Source organism: Lepidochelys kempii, chromosome 2 (assembly GCF_965140285.1).
Source record: "Lepidochelys kempii isolate rLepKem1 chromosome 2, rLepKem1.hap1, whole genome shotgun sequence".
NCBI classification, from domain to species: Eukaryota; Metazoa; Chordata; order Testudines; family Cheloniidae; genus Lepidochelys; species Lepidochelys kempii.
In genome coordinates this window covers 81,281,306-81,299,313 of record NC_136381.1, presented here as the reverse complement: position 1 = coordinate 81,299,313, position 18,008 = coordinate 81,281,306, and the positions used below count along the sequence as shown (strand labels likewise).

General features: G+C 44.7%; 1 protein-coding gene across 6 annotated transcripts in view; it reads right to left on the bottom strand.

Moving 5' to 3' along the window:
- OSBPL1A (oxysterol binding protein like 1A) overlaps positions 1-18,008 on the bottom strand; it is a 209,399-nt gene that overhangs the window by 133,851 nt on the left and 57,540 nt on the right. For all 6 annotated transcript variants that reach the window (XM_078851540.1, XM_073331364.2, XM_073331365.2 and 3 more), the window contains exon 15: positions 12,249-12,355. In XM_078851540.1, coding sequence (XP_078707666.1) covers positions 12,249-12,355 — 107 coding nt within the window. The remainder of the gene's footprint in view (positions 1-12,248; positions 12,356-18,008) is intronic.

Below are 18,008 nucleotides of genomic sequence, written 5' to 3'. Positions count from 1 at the left end.
AAGTCCACACAGTGGTTGTGTGTGAAGAGGCAAGCTGGAGGTCACAGAGACTGAAAGGCCCACTTTTTGAAGTCCAGCAAAGTTCTGACATGCCTTTTCCTGATTGCCCAGCTTGGCACCCACACTTAGCAGCTTTCTACTGTTGCGTGCAACTGCCCAGCAACCATGCCGGCCGGCTGCGCATGCCAGACATGCTCTGGCTTGGAGTAGACAGGAGATGATGGATTTCCTGGGCCTGTGACGAAGAGCTGTGCTTGTACAGCCTCTATGGATGAGCCGTACAAGCAGATTCCACAGGGGAGGCAGGAGAAGGGGTATGACAGGGACAAGCAGCAATGCCACATGAAAGCAAAGGAACTGTGGCAGGCATAGCAGAAGGCCAGGGAGGCCCAAAGTCAGCCCACTGTAAAAGCATCAGGTCTGTAACTTAGCAAAGAGCTGCATGCCACACATGGCAAAGACCCCACTGCCACCCCGCAGAGCACTGTGGATACCTCTGAGGAGCCCAAGCCACAGGCCCTTGGTGTGAACAGCAAGGATGAGGGACATCCAACCTGGGAGTCCAGCTATGATGCGAGCCAGGATCCATTTGAGACTCCACTGCAGCCCAGTCAGTCAAGCATGGGGTAGCCCAATGCAGGGGAAGGAATCTCAGGTAAGCGTGTAACTGCATTTCCCATTACAATGATGTACTAATGGCACCCCCACCTTTACAGGGCACAGCTATCAACTCTTCATTAAACGTATTCATTCTAGAAGAGGTAGCAGTACAACCAAGAGAGGTAGAGAGTTATCTGCTTTTCATATCCCTGCAGAGTCAGGCTAGAGGGGCCATCCAGAGCAGTTTATGCACACAGGGATGTCCACTGAAGTCTCCTGAGACATCTTGATGAAACCATCATGGAGGTGCTCTGCAATCCTCTCTCTCCGTTTTCTAGGGATGGTAGCCTCGTTTCTCCCTCTGTGGAGGAAGACTTTCCCATGCCTGTCAGCAACAACTTTGGCAGTCACCACTGCAGTAAACAGATTAGCAGCATACGGGCCAGGGCAGCTTTGTGATGCCAGCAGCAACTGTGCTCTGTGCCTTTGTTACCCTCGGGAGAGGGAGATCAGCTAGAAATCACCACTGCCAGTGGAAAATGATGCCAGTATTCAGTACCATTGCCCTATACTCAGAGTTTCATGCAATCAATGACACCAATTTTTTAAAAAGGCTCCAGAGGCAATCCTGGCAATGACAAGCTAGACAGCCTAACTTCAGTAGCAGGCAAATTGGTAGAAACTATAGTAAAGAACAGAATTATCAGACAAACAATTTGTTGGGGGAAGTGTCAACATGACGTTTGTAAAGGGAAATCATGGCTCACTAGCACGTTAGAATTCTTTGGGAGGAGGGGGTGTCAAACATATGGACAAGTGTTGTCCGGTAGATATTGTGTATGGACTTTCTGAAAGCCTTCAGAAAGGTCTCTCACCAAAAACTCTTAAACAAAGTGAGCAGTCATGGGATAAGAAAGAAGGTCCTCTCATGGATCAGTAACTGCTTAAAAAAGACAGAAAACAAAGGGTAGGAATAAGTGATCAATTTTCACAGTGGAGAGAGGTAAATAGTCTGGTTCCCAGTACAGATCCTGGAGGGATATGTGTTGTTCAAAATATTCATTAATGATCTGGAAAAAGGGGTAAAGAGTGAGGTGACAAAATTTGCACATAAGTATCTTGAGTAATTTTGTAAGTTCAAAGCAGACTGAAGAGTTACAAAGGGATCTTACTAAACTGGGTGACTGGGCAACACAATGGCAAATAAAAATTCAATGGTGATAAATGCAAAGTAATGTACCCTGGAAAACAATCCCAGCTATACATACAAAATGAGAGAGTATAAATTAGTGATTATCACTCAGGAAAGATCTTGGCTTCATTTATGGATAGTTCACTGAAAATATCCACTCAATGTGCAACAGCAGTCAAAAAAAAAAAAAGCTAACAATGTTAGGAACCATTAGGAAAGGAATAGATAAGACAGAAAATATAATAATGCCACTATATAAATCCATGGTATGCCCACACCTTGAATACTGCTTGCAGTTGTGGTCACCCCATCTCCAGAAAGATATATTGGAAAAGGTACACAAAGGCAACAAAAGTGATTAAGGGTATGGAACAGCTTTGGTGTGAGGAGAGAGTAACAAGACTGGGACTTTTCAGTTTGTAAAAAGACAACTAAGAGGGGATATGACAGAAGTCTATAAAATCAAGACTGGTGTGGAGAAAGTAAGTGTTATTTACTCCTTCACATAACAAGAACCAGGTATCACCCAATGAAATTTGTAGGCAGCAGATTTAAAACAAACAAAGGAAGTATTCCTTCACACAACACAGTCAAACAGTGGCACTCATTGTCAGGTGATGATGTGAAGGCCAAGACTAAAAGCAGGGTTAAAAGAAGACCTAGGGGCTTTTCTTCACATACAGCACTATTGTAGTGATTTAGTGAAGACACTCCTATGCCAATGGGAGAAGCTCTCCTGGCAGTGCAGTTAATCCACCTCCCTGAGAGGCGCTACCTATGGGAGTGGGAGAAGTTCTCACGTTGACATAGTATGGTTTAAGTGTAGTGTTATGGTGGTATAACTACACCACTCAGGTATGGATTTTTCACACTCCTGAGCCACAGTTATGCAGATGTAGGTTTGTAGTGCAGACCTGGCCTAGATAAATTCATGGAGGATAGCTCCATCAATGGCTGTCAGCCAAGAAGGGCCAGGATGCACCCCTATGCTCTGAGCATCCTTAGCCTCTGACAGACGGTGGACAACATGGGATGGATCACTTGATTGCCTGTTCTGTTCATTCACTCTGAAGCATGTGGCATTTGTCACTGTTGGAAGACAGGATACTGGACTAGATGGCCCATTGGTCTGACCCAGTTTGGCCATTCTTATGTTCACTGAGCAATTCCCTCATCCCAGCAGGCCACACTCACCGTGGCTGGAGCTGTGAGGGGCACCAGGCACAAGCACTCCAAAACAGAAGCGTCAGTAAGCATGTCTTGTTAAAATGTCAGGGGAGCAAGGAAATGGAATTCTGACTCAACTTTCACTTTCCATTGTAACTAGATTGACAAGGATATCTGTTTTATCTGCAGCTGGTGCTGCAGCAGCCTTGAGGGGGTTCCTACGCCACACCGTCAAATCCCTGAGCCAGATGAGGAGGGGGGAAAAAGGGAAAGAAAAAGACGACGACTCCGGAGGACATGTTCTATGAGAACCTGCATCAGAACATGAGCAAAGGGCTTGGAGGGTGAACACTGCAGACAGCCTGGAGAAGAAAAGATCAGAGAGGAGAAAGGCCCAGATGTTCCATCAAGAAAAGGAGAGGGAGATCCACCAGGACAGAAATGGTGCTTCTCTGGCATCAAAACACAGATGCTGCAGACTCTGGTGGCCCTACACATTCAAAAATCCCAGCCTTCCCTCCCTTTACAGTCCACGGATAACTCCATTACAGTACCTCCCTACACCCCCTCACCCCCGCAACATTCCACATAGTATTAGAGGCCACATTCCTACCTCTACCACTCTACCCCAGGGGACATTAAGGACCACCACAGCTTCACATACAGCAACTGTAGCTTTTACAGGCTGGTGTAAGTGTAGATAAAATGGGGAAAGAGGCATGCCCTCAGGTTCTCAAGGGGAAAGGTTGGAGTGGAGGAGGACCCCCCCCACACTCTTAACAAAACTACTACTACTACTAAAACTAGAACTATAAACTACTGAGAAACTACACTAGAAAGCATGGGAAAACGAGAACTTGTACACAAGCCACTCGCAGTACGTCAACCGTCACAGGCAGTAAGAAGGAACTGAGGAGGGGCCAGGTTGGCAGGGTCATATATTGAGCGCCATGAAGGCGCCACTCCAGGGGGCTCCACAACCAACCCAATGGGAGTTGCTGGGTGAAAACTTTCCGCCAACTGTGCACGCACACCCGACTGGAATGGACGTGAACAAGCACTCAGAGAAGCAGCACACTTTCCATGGTGCACCCCTCTGCATCAAGAAGCACTCCTGACGAATACGTGCAGCACCAACGCAAGGAGCCAGTTATGGATGTGCACAAAGTGATACACCAACCGAGGCTACTTTATGTCAATGTAACTCGAGTCAACCAAAGGTTGTAGTGTAGGCTTAAGTGTTCATATATTTTGTGCCTTTGGCCGCCATTCTTCCTATGTTGAGCTACAAATAGTTCTGTTCACTCCAGAGGAGAGGGGTTCTGTATTCTACAGATTGTTTAGTCTCTGCTTGCAGAACCAGATTCTCCAAAACCACATTCCTTAAGCTGTTTGGGCCTTTATGAGGTCACAACTGTACACCAACTCCAAGATTTCGTTCCGAGGTTCTAGCCATAAAATGCTGTGGGGATATTTTGTCGTTTGTTAATGTGGGGAGAGGAAAGATATTTACCTGGGGCAGCCAGTGGGGAACAGAAGTGAAGCAAGGAGAAGGATAAGAGGCTACATTAAAGAAAAAAAGACAGTTTTTAACCATCCTTTAAACTCCAGAATCCTGTGTAAAGCAGTTCCTAGTGAAACATTGCATGAATTCCATGGGACTGTTTAATAATGGAATAAAACTAACAAGCCATACTCCATCAGCAATAAGCCACTCCAGTATGTGCATTAGTAAGCAGCTAATGCACTAGAGTGGCTGAGGGCATTTTCCCTTCAGTCTCATATCTCAAGTTGATCAAAGCCAGATTTAAACTAGCCTGTGTGAAAGTTTGTCTCACCCACAGAATTCCACTGTGGTTAAACAGCTAGAGATGCTGAATCTTGCTGATAGAAATTATATGCAAACACACTACCTAGTACAGTCAAAAATCAAATTGCTGAGAGAAGACAACTTTTTTTTCCCCCTTAAATCAAAACTCATTCTTCAAAAAAAAAAAAAACAATGAAAAAATGTTGCATCAACTGAGCTTTTGGCAAGGGGGTAACAATCAGAGTTTGCATTTTAACTATCAAAACAGAAGCATATCAGTTATTTATACGACAGTAGCACCCAGTCACAGGTCAGAACCCCATTGTGTTAGGCACTGTATAAAACAAGGATCTCTGCTCCAAACAACTTACAATAGCAATAGTGCACTGCAAGTGTAAGTCTTTAGCCTCTTTGAGTGTGGTGGGGAGAGGGAGCGGTGCTTTCCTATGCTAATGCCCTATTTACCTGATGGAAATTTAAAATTATCTTGTAGTGCCAAGTAATGCTGGTAGCTACACAGTATTTTTTTTTTTTATAAAGTGAGTAAAGAAATATGAAACATGTATAATGGTACCAAGAGAAAAACAAAATATATAATGGCACCAGACTTTGACTGTGCAACTGCACACTGAACAGGTTAGACTGACCGTGTATCCTAGTGGACAGACCATCAGCTGTTCTGCACACAGCTCACATACTTTAAACCTGGTCCAGGCACACAGGTTTGGAATCAGAAGAACATTCCTCAACCACCCTTCTTTAGGCCTTGTGAACAGCCTAAAGAAAACATGACTCTTACTCTAAAGGGGCAAAGGAGGCACAATATCTACTTTGCAGCAGATTTTTAGTCCTGTTCTATCCCTTTTGCTGTGCTTAGGTGGTGGAAAGAGAGCAGAAGTGATCTGCAAGTTTCCCACTGGGTGCAAGGGAGAAGGGAGCATCCCCAGTGCTCCAGAGCCAGCTTCCATGCCTCCTCCTTTATGACAGGTGGCAAGTCAGAGGTTGGGAAGAGGGCATGGCCACAGCACACTGCATTCTGGCTATCCCCAGAAGGCACAAGGTCCCTTGTGGATCACAACCAGCCGGTTTAAGTAGAGCAGCGTCCAGACTGCTCTCACCTGAGTCAGGGCTGGAAAAGGGATTCATGGAATCAGTAACTGGTTGCTGGTTCTCAGCTTTATTCCCTGTCTTCCAGACGTCCTGGATGGCTCTGAGGCATCCTTCATTAGGTGCTCCTCTAGACTCTGAAAGCCAGTTGAGCTTTTATCCTTCTGTTCCAAGGGTCCCACAAGTCTGGCAGGCAATGTACCAATCAGAGCTGTTCTCCTTACTTTCCTGCACTACACTGAATGGGCAGTGGGGGGGAGCTGCTGTCCCTTTGCTACAGTTGCTCACAGTGCTCACGCCCTGGACATCTGAGGCTGTAGGGGAGGCACCCCATACTTTCTCCCCATAGGAGGCAGTGGAGCATATTCAATACACAGTACAAATGAAACTGGGGGCAGCTCAGTTTTCAACTGACAACTGAGTCAGTTACCGCAGTCACCCTGAAGGATAATTTAGATCTCTGATTTTCACAAACGGGCTCCTGAGTCACAACATGGACACTCCTGTGCAAGGAGCTGTACGGGACAGAGAGTTTTATGTACTGGAAGAGCATGCAATCCAATTTAAATATAGGCGTGTAAAATGAGAACACAGAGTGAGGCAACACCGACAAACATTTACAAGGCTAGACTTGGGCATAGCTTGAAGTTTCCAAGCTATTTAAAGCAACATGAAACAAATAAAAAGCAATCACCTCTCCGCTAGCCTTCTACATAGACATCATACTAACAACTGGTATAAGCACCATCATTCAAATTGCAAATGCATGTATATGAACATGTTATGCTAATTATGCACATGTGACTAGTGAAGTACCACACCTTGATATATCTACCCAAGTTAAACATACTGTGTGAATGGTTCCTGACAAAAGTTAGTGCAGAGAATGCACAAAGGGAATGAATTATTCTGGATTATGTACACACCAAGCCTAATATTTGACACGGACTAAAATAATCTGCAAAAATAAACTTGCATTTCCCCATTTACCATCTTTAATAAAATCTTTCAGCCATTTATCAGTTAAATTATCTTTTGGAACATTTACCACAGGCAGTGAAAAAGATTCAGGCAAGTTAACCAAGGAGAAAATTGTTGAAACTGAAAACAGGCAAGAGTGCAAGTAAGATCTCAATCTTTAAAAAGGAACAGTCGATTTTAAAATCCTGTTGTATAAAGAGGTTACTACCTCTGTTACTAATGCCACCTTTGATCATAAGACGTGAATTTTACCAAGATCTAAATTACTATTCAGCATACTTTTTGTATTTCTATAGTGCTAGAGGATGAAAAAACCAAGTTACATCAGCCTTGCTTTTGTTTAATCAAGCTTCTCTTTCAGATTATTGGTGCTGCATTGAATGAAGTTCTAATACTGTGGAAAATAGATTTTAAAACCTGTTTATATTGAATTTAGATAATACCAGTCTGCAGTTTTAGAATTTTGGGGACATTTAAGTAGAGCCCCTTTAACTGTGCCATTGTTACAGTAATACAATAATTTAGGTTACTAATGTCATGGTCAACAACGAGGTTAAACTGCCCCAGATTGTAGTTAGAAGGCAAGTTCAGCTAGGATACTCGATCCAGCAGGAGGGAAAAGCTTGCTTCCAACAAGATTAACTAACCTTGTGCTAGAGTCACCACCGGAAACATTCCAGGTTTCACTTGTTCTGATGATGGAGCTTCAATGACAAACTAGAGGCTTCAGTAAAAATTCAGACTGAAGATAATCTAATAGCTTCCTAAATCACTCTTTAGTCTTTTTAATGGTTTAGTGAATACTTTTAGATGCTCTATGTTTAGAGTTTCATCCCAGCGCCAACAAGGAGAGCAATAAAACCTATTAACTTTCAGAAGGTGGACGCCAAGGCAAGTAAGTGGACAGGTTTGTAGTTGCACAAAAGACACCATGAATAAGGAGACGGTTAGCGGCTAAGCACCTCTAAAGCGGGAGGGTCCAGCCTGTTCACCTTACCCCGTGTCCTGGCCATACGCGGAGGGCCAGTCTCCTAGCGTGCAGGGATAAGAGCAGTCCCTCCCATCACCTCCACGTCCCGGCCGGCTCGCAGGCTGCTGCAGCGGCTCCCCCCAGATTACAGGGGACGCGAGCGCCTCGGGTACCTCGTGCCCTGGCTGCCGGGTCCCGCAGTGCCCTGGCGCGGCTCTCACAAGACCCAGCGGGGCGCTGCCCGGGCGGAGCTCTCTGCCGCTGGCGGGGGCATAGCGGACACCCGTGCGCCGCGCTGCTGCCGCCGCCGGCCCTCAGCCGGCCGCTCCCGGCTCCAAATCCCAGCCCGGGACCAGCGGCAGCCCCAGCCCCTCCGCGGGGCGTATCGCGAGAGCCGAGCGGTTCCCCGCCCGGCTCCGGAGCATTGCACCACTCCGAAATGCCCCCGGCCCTGCGCGGCAGCCGCCAGCACGCGGGGCGAGTGGGAAGGGCCAGGGCTGCCCGGGCGGCTGCCGTCGCCTCCCGCGGCCCATTCGAGCTGCGGGCGAGAGACAGAGACCGGGGCCAGCCGGCCGGCCCGGGGAAGGCGATTCCCCAACGCGCGGCAGAAGCTAACGGCGCGGGCTCGGCCAGGCTTAGCGCCAGTTCCCACAGGGTCCGAGCGAGCGCTGGGGGTTCAGAGCCAGCCCGGCCGGGAGCCGCAGCCCTTCTCCCTAAAGCACTCTAGGGCAAAGTGGGGTGTGCTTAACGGGTTAGTCTAGCCATGTTCCTGCATTTACAGCGCCACCCCAGTCCCTCTTTTAAGGTCCCGCCGCCACACTTCGCGCATCAGTTCCACACGCATAACCTTATCCCCACCGCACGGGCCCTGGGCCGATTCCTAAATGCCGCCTTCGCTTTCTGACAAGCTGCAGCCAGGCTCTGAGCGACCTTTACCAACTCATCCAGAACGTGCAACGTTTGTAAAAAGGTTTTTAAGGCTTTCCACCAAATCAGCTTGACCCTTCATAAATCACCTTGCCCAGTATGATGTGGTTTTTTTATTTTTTTTTGGGGGGGGGGGGGAAGAGAAGAGAGAGCGAGCAGGCAGGCTGAAGTTTGCTCACAATGCAACCAGGAGGTGGAAGCTGAACTCCCACACTAGTTTAAAAATGCAAAGGTGGAAGGCATATAATTTATAATGCATTAGTAAAGACTCTCAGACACAGGAGTACCATTGGTGTATGTACTGTATAATTATGCTACAACTTCACACAGGAAGGGGTGGGCTATGGAGAAGAGGACATTCCTTCTTGCTAGTTAACATTTTTTCCAAAGGTCAACCACTGGACCCAATATGACTGATACACAGCAGCATTCTAAAAAAGTTAACTTTACATTCTAACAACTTTGTAAGCTGCACTTTTTAGTACCCGAAAAGGTTAAATTATGATACACTAGAGAAAGATCAATTTTTGATAAAAACTAGATATCTCATGCTCAATAGTTTAAGGCATTTCCTTCACAACTGCAAATTTGTAGAGAAAGGTGGCATTAAATAGATTACTGGCTGCAAAGTTCAACAAAATTAGTGCAGTAGACACTGTAAAATGAGTGTGACACTGGACATTAGGCAAGGAAGAAGTCTGATCAAAGAGCCATAAAAAAGGGCAAGGAACCGGGATCTAGAGAGGCTATGAAAACAGGTAGTGATTATGAAAAGAGGTCCAGAGATTGCCCTAGACATGAGTGTCAAAGAAGCCCACAACACATCTGAAAGAGATTGCAAAACCCTTTGAAAATGATCCTTCATGAAAGGAATTTGACAGTCCAAGTTAACTCTGCTTTGACTGTCCTGTTAGTAGAGAGGTGTGTGTCAGGAGAGGAATTTTTGAAAATAAGTGTCTTGATTTCATGATCTCTTTCTTGGAATCTCTTCTGCTTACGGTCTTTATCTAGATAGATGTGTTCCATGAATGATACCAACTCAAATATAAACCTTACATGAGAAGAACTCCATTGTTTACACGAAAGTAGTGTGAGTATTCAACACATGCTGGCAGAAGCTAGAAATATGTGGCTAGGGCCAAATCCTTTTTCCAGGGCAGAGCCCAAGTATATGGCATTTGTACTGGAGAGATCCACAGGAACAGGAAGACTATTCATGTAGCAATAATGTTACTTTTCTTGAATGGAATTTCCAATAGAAAGTTAAGTTCTGGTTTTGAGTAGCAATATTAGTTTAAATTGAGCTCATCAGAGACAGAAGCAGTCAACTGAAAGTGCTCTGTAAGGCACCAAGCTCCCCTATCTCCTTTTCAATATTGCAAGAGCTTTCTATATTAAGATGTGAGATGGTTAGAGCAATGCTATGAAAAGGAATTAGAATTTTTATTGCCTGGGCATTTGAAGATTCTTTGAATAGTTTGGTAATCATAACAAACACAAAGGGGGAAAAATACATTACCAACATGAAGTAGTTATAGTGCAATAATGACAATTATTGCAAAAAAAAACAAACTTTGCCACCTCTTTCATGGAAACAATTATGCTATCAAGCCCTTATTTGTATCATACTATAAAGGTTAAAAATATGAACAATTTAAAGTCTGGTACCCTTTTCTTAGCTTCATATGGTATTTATAACATTACTTTGCTCATTAAAATAAAAATAGAGGAATGAATTTAGCTTCACATAAAGCCACATACCTACCAAATATAATCACAGAATCAGAACCATCTCCCTCATTCACAAATGGAGTTTTGACAAGTAGGTATTAAAGGAAAATTAAACTAGATCTATTACAAGATAAACAGATCTTTCACCACTCACTCCATTATGTTGTATTTTCACTCATGCAAGCATAGCTGGCTTGTGAGTAAAGAAGTAATAGGTTTGCATTAAGACTTTTCATTCCTATCCAAGCCTTGACAATGGATCCAGTGTGTGGCCCATTGCTAAGGAACTGGAAGTGACTCACAACACCAACACAATCTTCCCTATTTTAAGATACAAATGACTGATGAAAAACAAAGCTGAACTGAAGAGAGTGTTATAACAGGTCAGGAGAACAAGTCTATGTATGGTAACTTGGTTATAAAGCACCCGCCAGAGATCAACATTAAAAAACAAACACGCAGTACGTGTGCGCTGAAGTACTGGAATTACACTTGTGATACAGGAGGGCCAGGGAGCAGTGGGAGAGTGCTAGAGGGGAAGATATAAGCTCAAGGCTAATTCATAGATTCATAGACAGCTGCAGCAGGACAGAAGCCGTAATTAAGGCACGGTTCCCTGTAGACTAGGGAAGGTGGCTGCAGGTTAATTGGAGCACCTACAGTCAATCAAGGCCTTGTTAGGAACCTAATAAAACCCCCTGCTTCAGGCAGACAGGGGGAGGAGGAAGGAGAGAGGACTGGAGCTTGGAGGTGTGTTGAGAGATTTGGAAGTCCTGAAGTAAGGGAGACCCTGCCCCAGCAGGACAGGGAGACTCCCTTGACCCCACCATCTAAGGACCGAGGGTAACCCCGCCTAAGGGGGATGAGGGTAAGAAACCCGCAGGGGTTGAGAGGGTCTTGAAGTCAGAGCGAGGAACAAACCCAGACCCCTCCCCCACTTCCCTCCTCTACCACCTTCCCGGGCTAGTAGCAGAGCCCTCAGCACTCAAGAGCAGGGGCAAAGGGCGACATCTTAGCTCTCTGCCAAGAAAAAAGCAGGACCCACCAGACTAACATCGCCATCTTGCCACACACAATAGTATAAACAAACAGGGTGCTATTAGGACAACAAGCCCAATGAGTAGGGGGTGGTATTGAAACTAGAAATACACACTAGGAATTCCCTGGAATAATAAAAATGCTGTTAATATCTCGGACTTAACCAATTCCAGATAGAGGGAAGAATCTGCATAGGGCCCTGCACATTAGTGACAGTAAGTACAATAAAAAGGACACCGCTTTTTAAAAACTGTCCATGAAAACAACTAAATCAAGAGAGACCTTTCCAAATACATGTGGAAGAAGGCAGAACAGTTGAAAAGACTACCAATTAATCTGTACAATATGCAAACAAACCCAAGATTCTCTTTTGTATTGATGCCTAGCTGCAGAGGAAAATGCTAATTTCTTTGATGTATCAGATTCCACTTGGTGGCTAACAAAATGCAAGACAACCAGTCTGGTAAAGGCAGAAGCCTTAGAGGTGTACTTGGTTCAGCACATTAAGCAAGCAAGGCAGCTGCAGGCCTGAAGAGAAATTTGGGGCTTGGCACATCATGTTTGATGGAGTCTCTGCCCTGCTCGTTTATTTATACCGATGTTGAACACATTTTGGGGGCCCAAGTACAATTGTCCCCCTTTCCTCTGCCTCTCATTAGTTCTGGCTTCAGTGATGCTCTTAAAATAGTTTATGCAATAAGGATGTGAAGTACAGCAATACATACCCCTTCCTGCTTTGTGAAGAGCTTAAGGCAGTTACTCAGAGCCTCACAAGTTTCTTTTGATACTTCAGAGACCACTTCAATTTTCTGAAGAAATGAAGGAGGCATTCCTGAAAGTCAAAAGTACCAAAGTGAGCTGTTTTAGGAGACATCTTAACTACCGATTTTGCACAACTGTTTGCTCCCAAACGGTCAATTAAAAATCCTGTGTATTTTATGTGCTACATCAGTGCCAGAACAGTAGAAAATGCTCTGTCTACAATACAGTGTACAAGTTAATATTAGGGGAAAGTTTCTTCCCCTTGTCCTGAACTTGGGAAAGGTTTCAAAAGGTAATTTATTCATGAGTTGGATACAGTTCCACTGCACAGCTTGGCTCGGAACACGAGATGGGAGAACTCTGGGCTTCATAAGATTACCCAGCCCTAACCTGCGTCCCTCCTTTTTACCCCTTCTCCAGGAGTAAGGTGTAAAGACCTCTCCTGTAAAAGTATTGCATGATCTGTAGTCCAAGGATGGTGTGCAGTTACTGCCATCATGTCAGACCAGGAAGCTGAAGAAAACCCAAGAGGCCACACTCAAGTTGGACAACCAAGTTACCAAAAACAGGAATCAGAAGAGAGACTGGTGGTAAATATCAAGGAGAAGAGGAAAATCTTCAAATGAAGGCCAAGACAATACCTGATGGGGTAAATGGTACAAACAGCACAAAAATATCCCCTCTTCACACCCTGAATATAACCATCCCAAATGGATATGTAACAGAGGGTGGAATCATTAGCACTCAGGTCCTTTTGTAACTATAATTGTCAGCCTGTTATGCAGGATAAAACTCAAGACTCAAGTTTCCCTTTGTCCTTGCTGTAATCCCCTTATTCATGCATATTAAAAATGGAATTACTAATTCTAAATTAGAAGAAAAAGGTTTATTTCATCTTAAAAATAATAGGGTTCATTTAAAAACCACCACCAGCAGCAACTATGTTGTACATTTGGGCAATAGCAAATTAAAACACCCATACACGCATCTGGTAGCAAAAAGTGATATACCCTTTATGTACTAAGTTGATAGGAGAGCATGCTCAAGGCTATATAGTGGTTTGTGGCAAGCCTGGCTTCCGCATCTGTTACACAAGCCATTTAGAAGCATTATATTCATTGCACTACTGCTACGAAAGCAGACAAGAAAGTAGAGGTAAGTTTGAACTAGGTGTCTGAGTTTGCAGCATTTCGAAGATGTCAGAGGGTCTTGATAGTGACTACACAGAAGACACAAGTACCACCACAATCAGTCTCACTAAAAAAGTAAGTGCTGTTCTGGTGCAAATACAAGAGTCTGACAATTCAGTACTGCCACAGTTATAAGACATCCTCCAGTGTCTTTTACAAGCCACACAAGAGCAATTTTACCCAACATGCTAGAAACTACCCTAGATATTACATGAATGTTTGTACTTTGACACATTGCAAGAAACTTTTTGTCTTGATTAGACCTATATATATTGTGTAATACAAGAACTTCTATCTTTGGGGCCTCTAATTAAAACTCAGAGTACACTTAACAGTTCTAACTGTGACTATCAAGTTGGATAGGCACCTTCCAAAATGAAAGATACAGGCAATATTCTACTTTTCACCTCTCCTACATTCAGTTGCTTTCTTCTTACTTCACCCAAGCTCTTCCTCCAATATTGTTTTGTGTGTTTGGGAAAAAAAAAATTTAGAACATGGTCCAACTATGGCCAATCTTAGGCTCATTTTAGGCTTTTCCAGTAGTTAATTCCACAATAGATGGCCATCTTGCAAAAGTCCCATCTTCGGTTCACAAGAGTTTCACCTTGGGAAAGGCTAGCTATACTGCCCAGACGGGAGCATGGCTATCTGACACAGTCAGACCACAAGTCACTGAAGTCCTTCAGTTCAAGACAACACCAATTCAAGGCAACAGTATGTGATCTGAGAACAGGTGCAAGCCACATGTACTTGTGCAATGCTTTCTGTTGTGAGCCACTGAGATTGTGTCCTAGATTGAATATGTGCTGTCTCTCCATTTCAGTCCTAGATAAATGAAGTTACAGACAGTGATAGGTGACAAGTACTTGATCACTGTGGTGGGGTCACCTCCTGAGGGGAACAGGCACAGTTTCCTGTAACACTGGAAATGGAAAGATGCATTTTCTATTACTGCAATTGGTTATCAGGCTTAGCAATAAATCCATACAAGTCTGGATTTGTATTTGACAATCTGAGAGCATACTGCCTTGACTGATGGCAAGTTAAGCACCTTAGGATCAGAGGTACTAGCTCTCTTCCAACCAGGAAGACTTCTGCTTTATCTACGTTAAATTTCAGGTTGTTGCTTTTCATCAAAATGTTGGTCTTATTATACTAAAAAATTCCAAGGACTTCCTGATGCAAAAAAAACAAAAAACAACAAAAAAAACCCACACACATGTATGTTGTAAAACAGCTTCAAAAAGGGATGAAAGGGAAGTGAACAGACCATTTTTGTAATGGAGCCATAGCACATCTATTTCATGCTAACAAGGTAAAAAGGACCATACAATGCTGTAGTTTTGACCCCATCAGCATGAAGGAGAAGAACTGTACTTTATTTGCCCTTTAATTTGTTTTGAATATTTGACTATCACCTTGTATAGTGGTCAGAAATCTGACAAAAAGAAAAGGAGTACTTGTGGCACCTTAGAGACTAACCAATTTATTTGTGCATAAGCTTTCACGAAAAGCTCACGAAAGCTTATGCTCAAATAAATTGGTTAGTCTCTAAGGTGCCACAAGTACTCCTTTTCTTTTTGCGAATACAGACTAACACGGCTGTTACTCTGAAAGAAATCTGACACATTCAGATGGAAAGCCAGTGATAGACAGTATTCTTCATAAAACTAACTTTTACACTTCATCTGGCTAGTTTGGACATTGTTAGTTGTCCTCTATTTGATTTCCACTGCATTAAACCCCACCCAAGTTAAATACCACTGACAATGTTTGACTAACCTTAATGGTTTATTTTTAACAGAGTTTAGTAGTGGCAAAGCCAGTTCTATTGAAATACATATTTTAAAGATAGACACTAGCCTTAATATAATTCTGTTTCCAAAGACTTGGAATCACTGTGCATGTCTACTCCTAGAACCAGCTAAAAGTGGTATCGGCAAACAAACAGAATTCTATGATTGCTTCAATATGGACAGCATGCTCATTTGACAAAGATGTGTTTTACGTAAAAGTTAGCCCCGCAGACAACTTGGACTGCATCAAGGTCGGTTTCTTGTTTGGTAGACCACTACCGGCAAAGGCTTGGCTAGCCACATGCTATCCTGTTAAAGACAATGGGCTTGCACAGGCATTAACAAGCCTTGTGGATAGAGGGGAAGCAGCAAATGTGGTATATCTTGACTTTAGTAAGGCTTTTGATACTGTCTCGAATGGCCATAACAAAACAAACAAAATAACCTAGATGAAGCAACTATAAGGTGGGTGCATAACTCGCTGCAAAACCATTCCCAGAGAGCAACTAACAGTCATAGGCACTGACTCCATGGGTGCTCCGGGGCTGGAGCACCCATAGGGAAAAATTAGCAGGTGCTCCACACCCACCAGTCATCAAGCTCCCCCTCCACTCCTTACCTTCTCCCCCCCACCCCCCAAGCATGCCACATCCCTGGTACTTCCCATCCCTCCCAGCACTTCCTGCCCCCGCCCCCCCCCCCGGCCACTTAACAGCTGTTTGGCAGCACTTAGGACTTTTGGGAGGGAGGGGGAGGTGCGGGGACACGGCATGTTTGGGGAGGGGGCAGAGAAGAGGTGGGGCAGGGACAGGGACTTAGGAAGGAGGTGGGGCGAGGGTGGTGCAGAGGTGGGGCAGGGGTTGAGCACCCACCAGGCAGAGGGGAAGTCGGCGCCTATGCTATCAGGCGTTCACAATGAATCACTTAAAGATTATGGACAATACCAAAGCTGGGAGGGGTTGCAAGTACTTTGGAAGATAACATTAAAATCAAAACGATCTGGTCAAACCGGAGAAATGGTCTGAAGAAAATACGATGAAATTCAATAAAGACAAATGCAAAGTACTCCACTTAGGAAAGAACAAATCAGTCGCACACATACAAAATCGGAAATGACTGCCAAGGAAAGAGTACTGTGGAAAGGGATCTGGGGGTCATAATGGATTATAAACTAAATATGAATCAACAGTGTAACACTGTTACATCCCAGAACGATGTTTGCTTTTTTGCATTAGCAGGAATTTTGTAAGCAAGACAAGAGAAGTAATTCTTCTACTCTACTCTGTGCTGATTAGGCCTCAGCTGGAGTATTGTGTCCAGTTCTGGGCACCACATTTCAGAAAAGATGTGGACAAATTGGAGAAAGTCCAGAGAAGAGCACCAAAATGATTAAAGATTTAGAAAACATGACTTCTGAGGGAAGATTGAAAAAAACCTGGGTTTGTTTTGGCTTAAATTGCAGCAAGGGCAGTTTAGGTTGGAAATTAGGAAGTTTTTTCTAACCATCAGGGTGGTTTAGCACTGGAATAAAATTGCCCATGGAAGTTGTGGAATCTCCATCATTGGAGATTTTTAAGAGCAGGTTGGACAAACACCTGTCAGGGATGGTCTAGATAACACTTAGTCCTGCCATGAGTGCAGGGGACTGGACTAGATCAGTGGTTCTCAACTGGAGATCCGTGAACCCCCCCGAAGCCGGGAGCAGCACAGGGCTAAAGCTGGTGGGCTCCCTGCCCCGAAGCCAGGAGCCGTGTGGGGCTGAAGCCAGCAAACCTCCACCCCCCAAGCCAGAAACTGGGAGTCCCCCCCCCATATACAACCCCTAGTTACCCCCTGCCCATAGGTGCTGACTTTGGTTTTGCAGGTGGGTGCCCCTTCCTAGCTCCGCCCCCTTCCCTAAGGCCCCACCCTCACTCTGCCCCATTCCTCCTCTTCTTGCCCCTGCTCTACCCCCTCCCCTGAGCATCTCCTGCCCACAGCTCACTCCCTTCTGCCCTCTCCTGCCTTGAAGGTGAGGTGTTTGTGCTGGGGGGGGGGGAAGGCCTCAGCCTCCCCCCAAAACTGGAGATTTTCAGCATATTTATGTACTTTTCATATTCTGTTATTGAATGTGTGTATCACTAGCATCTTAATGTAATTATTAAAATAGTAATGAAATATATCATTACATCATCATGAATTACAGTATATTAAAATCATTACACTCAGTTACAAGCTGTCTTCAACATCCCAGTTTAAAGACATTATGTTCACACCTGCTTAGGGCCTGTTTGGGAGCTGAGGGCCACTGATGGCTGTGGGAAGAAGGTGGATAGAAGGGACAAGGAGTGGAGAGTCTTTCCCCTCTCCCTGCCCCTTTCTCCTCTCCCTTTCTCTTGTTTCTTCTCTAAGTCCTTGCTCCATTTCCTGATGTTTCTCTCCTTCTTGCTTCCTACCCATGTCCCTTTTCCCATCTCTCTCTGCTTCCCACCTCCTGGTGGCTCTGTCTAGTGCCTGCTCCCACCCACCCACCCAACGTGGAAGAGGAGGTTCCCCCTCCTTGGGTGGAAAGGTTGCCTAGTAGTTAAGGCACAGGCCTCGGTCTCAGGTGTTCTGGGTTTGATTCTCTGCTTTGCCACAGACTCCCTGCTTAGCCTTGGGAAAGTCACTTCACCTCTGTGTGCCCTAGATCCCACCTGCCAAATGCAGATAATGCTGTCACTGCCTCCTAGGCTATATCCATTCATGGTTGTGT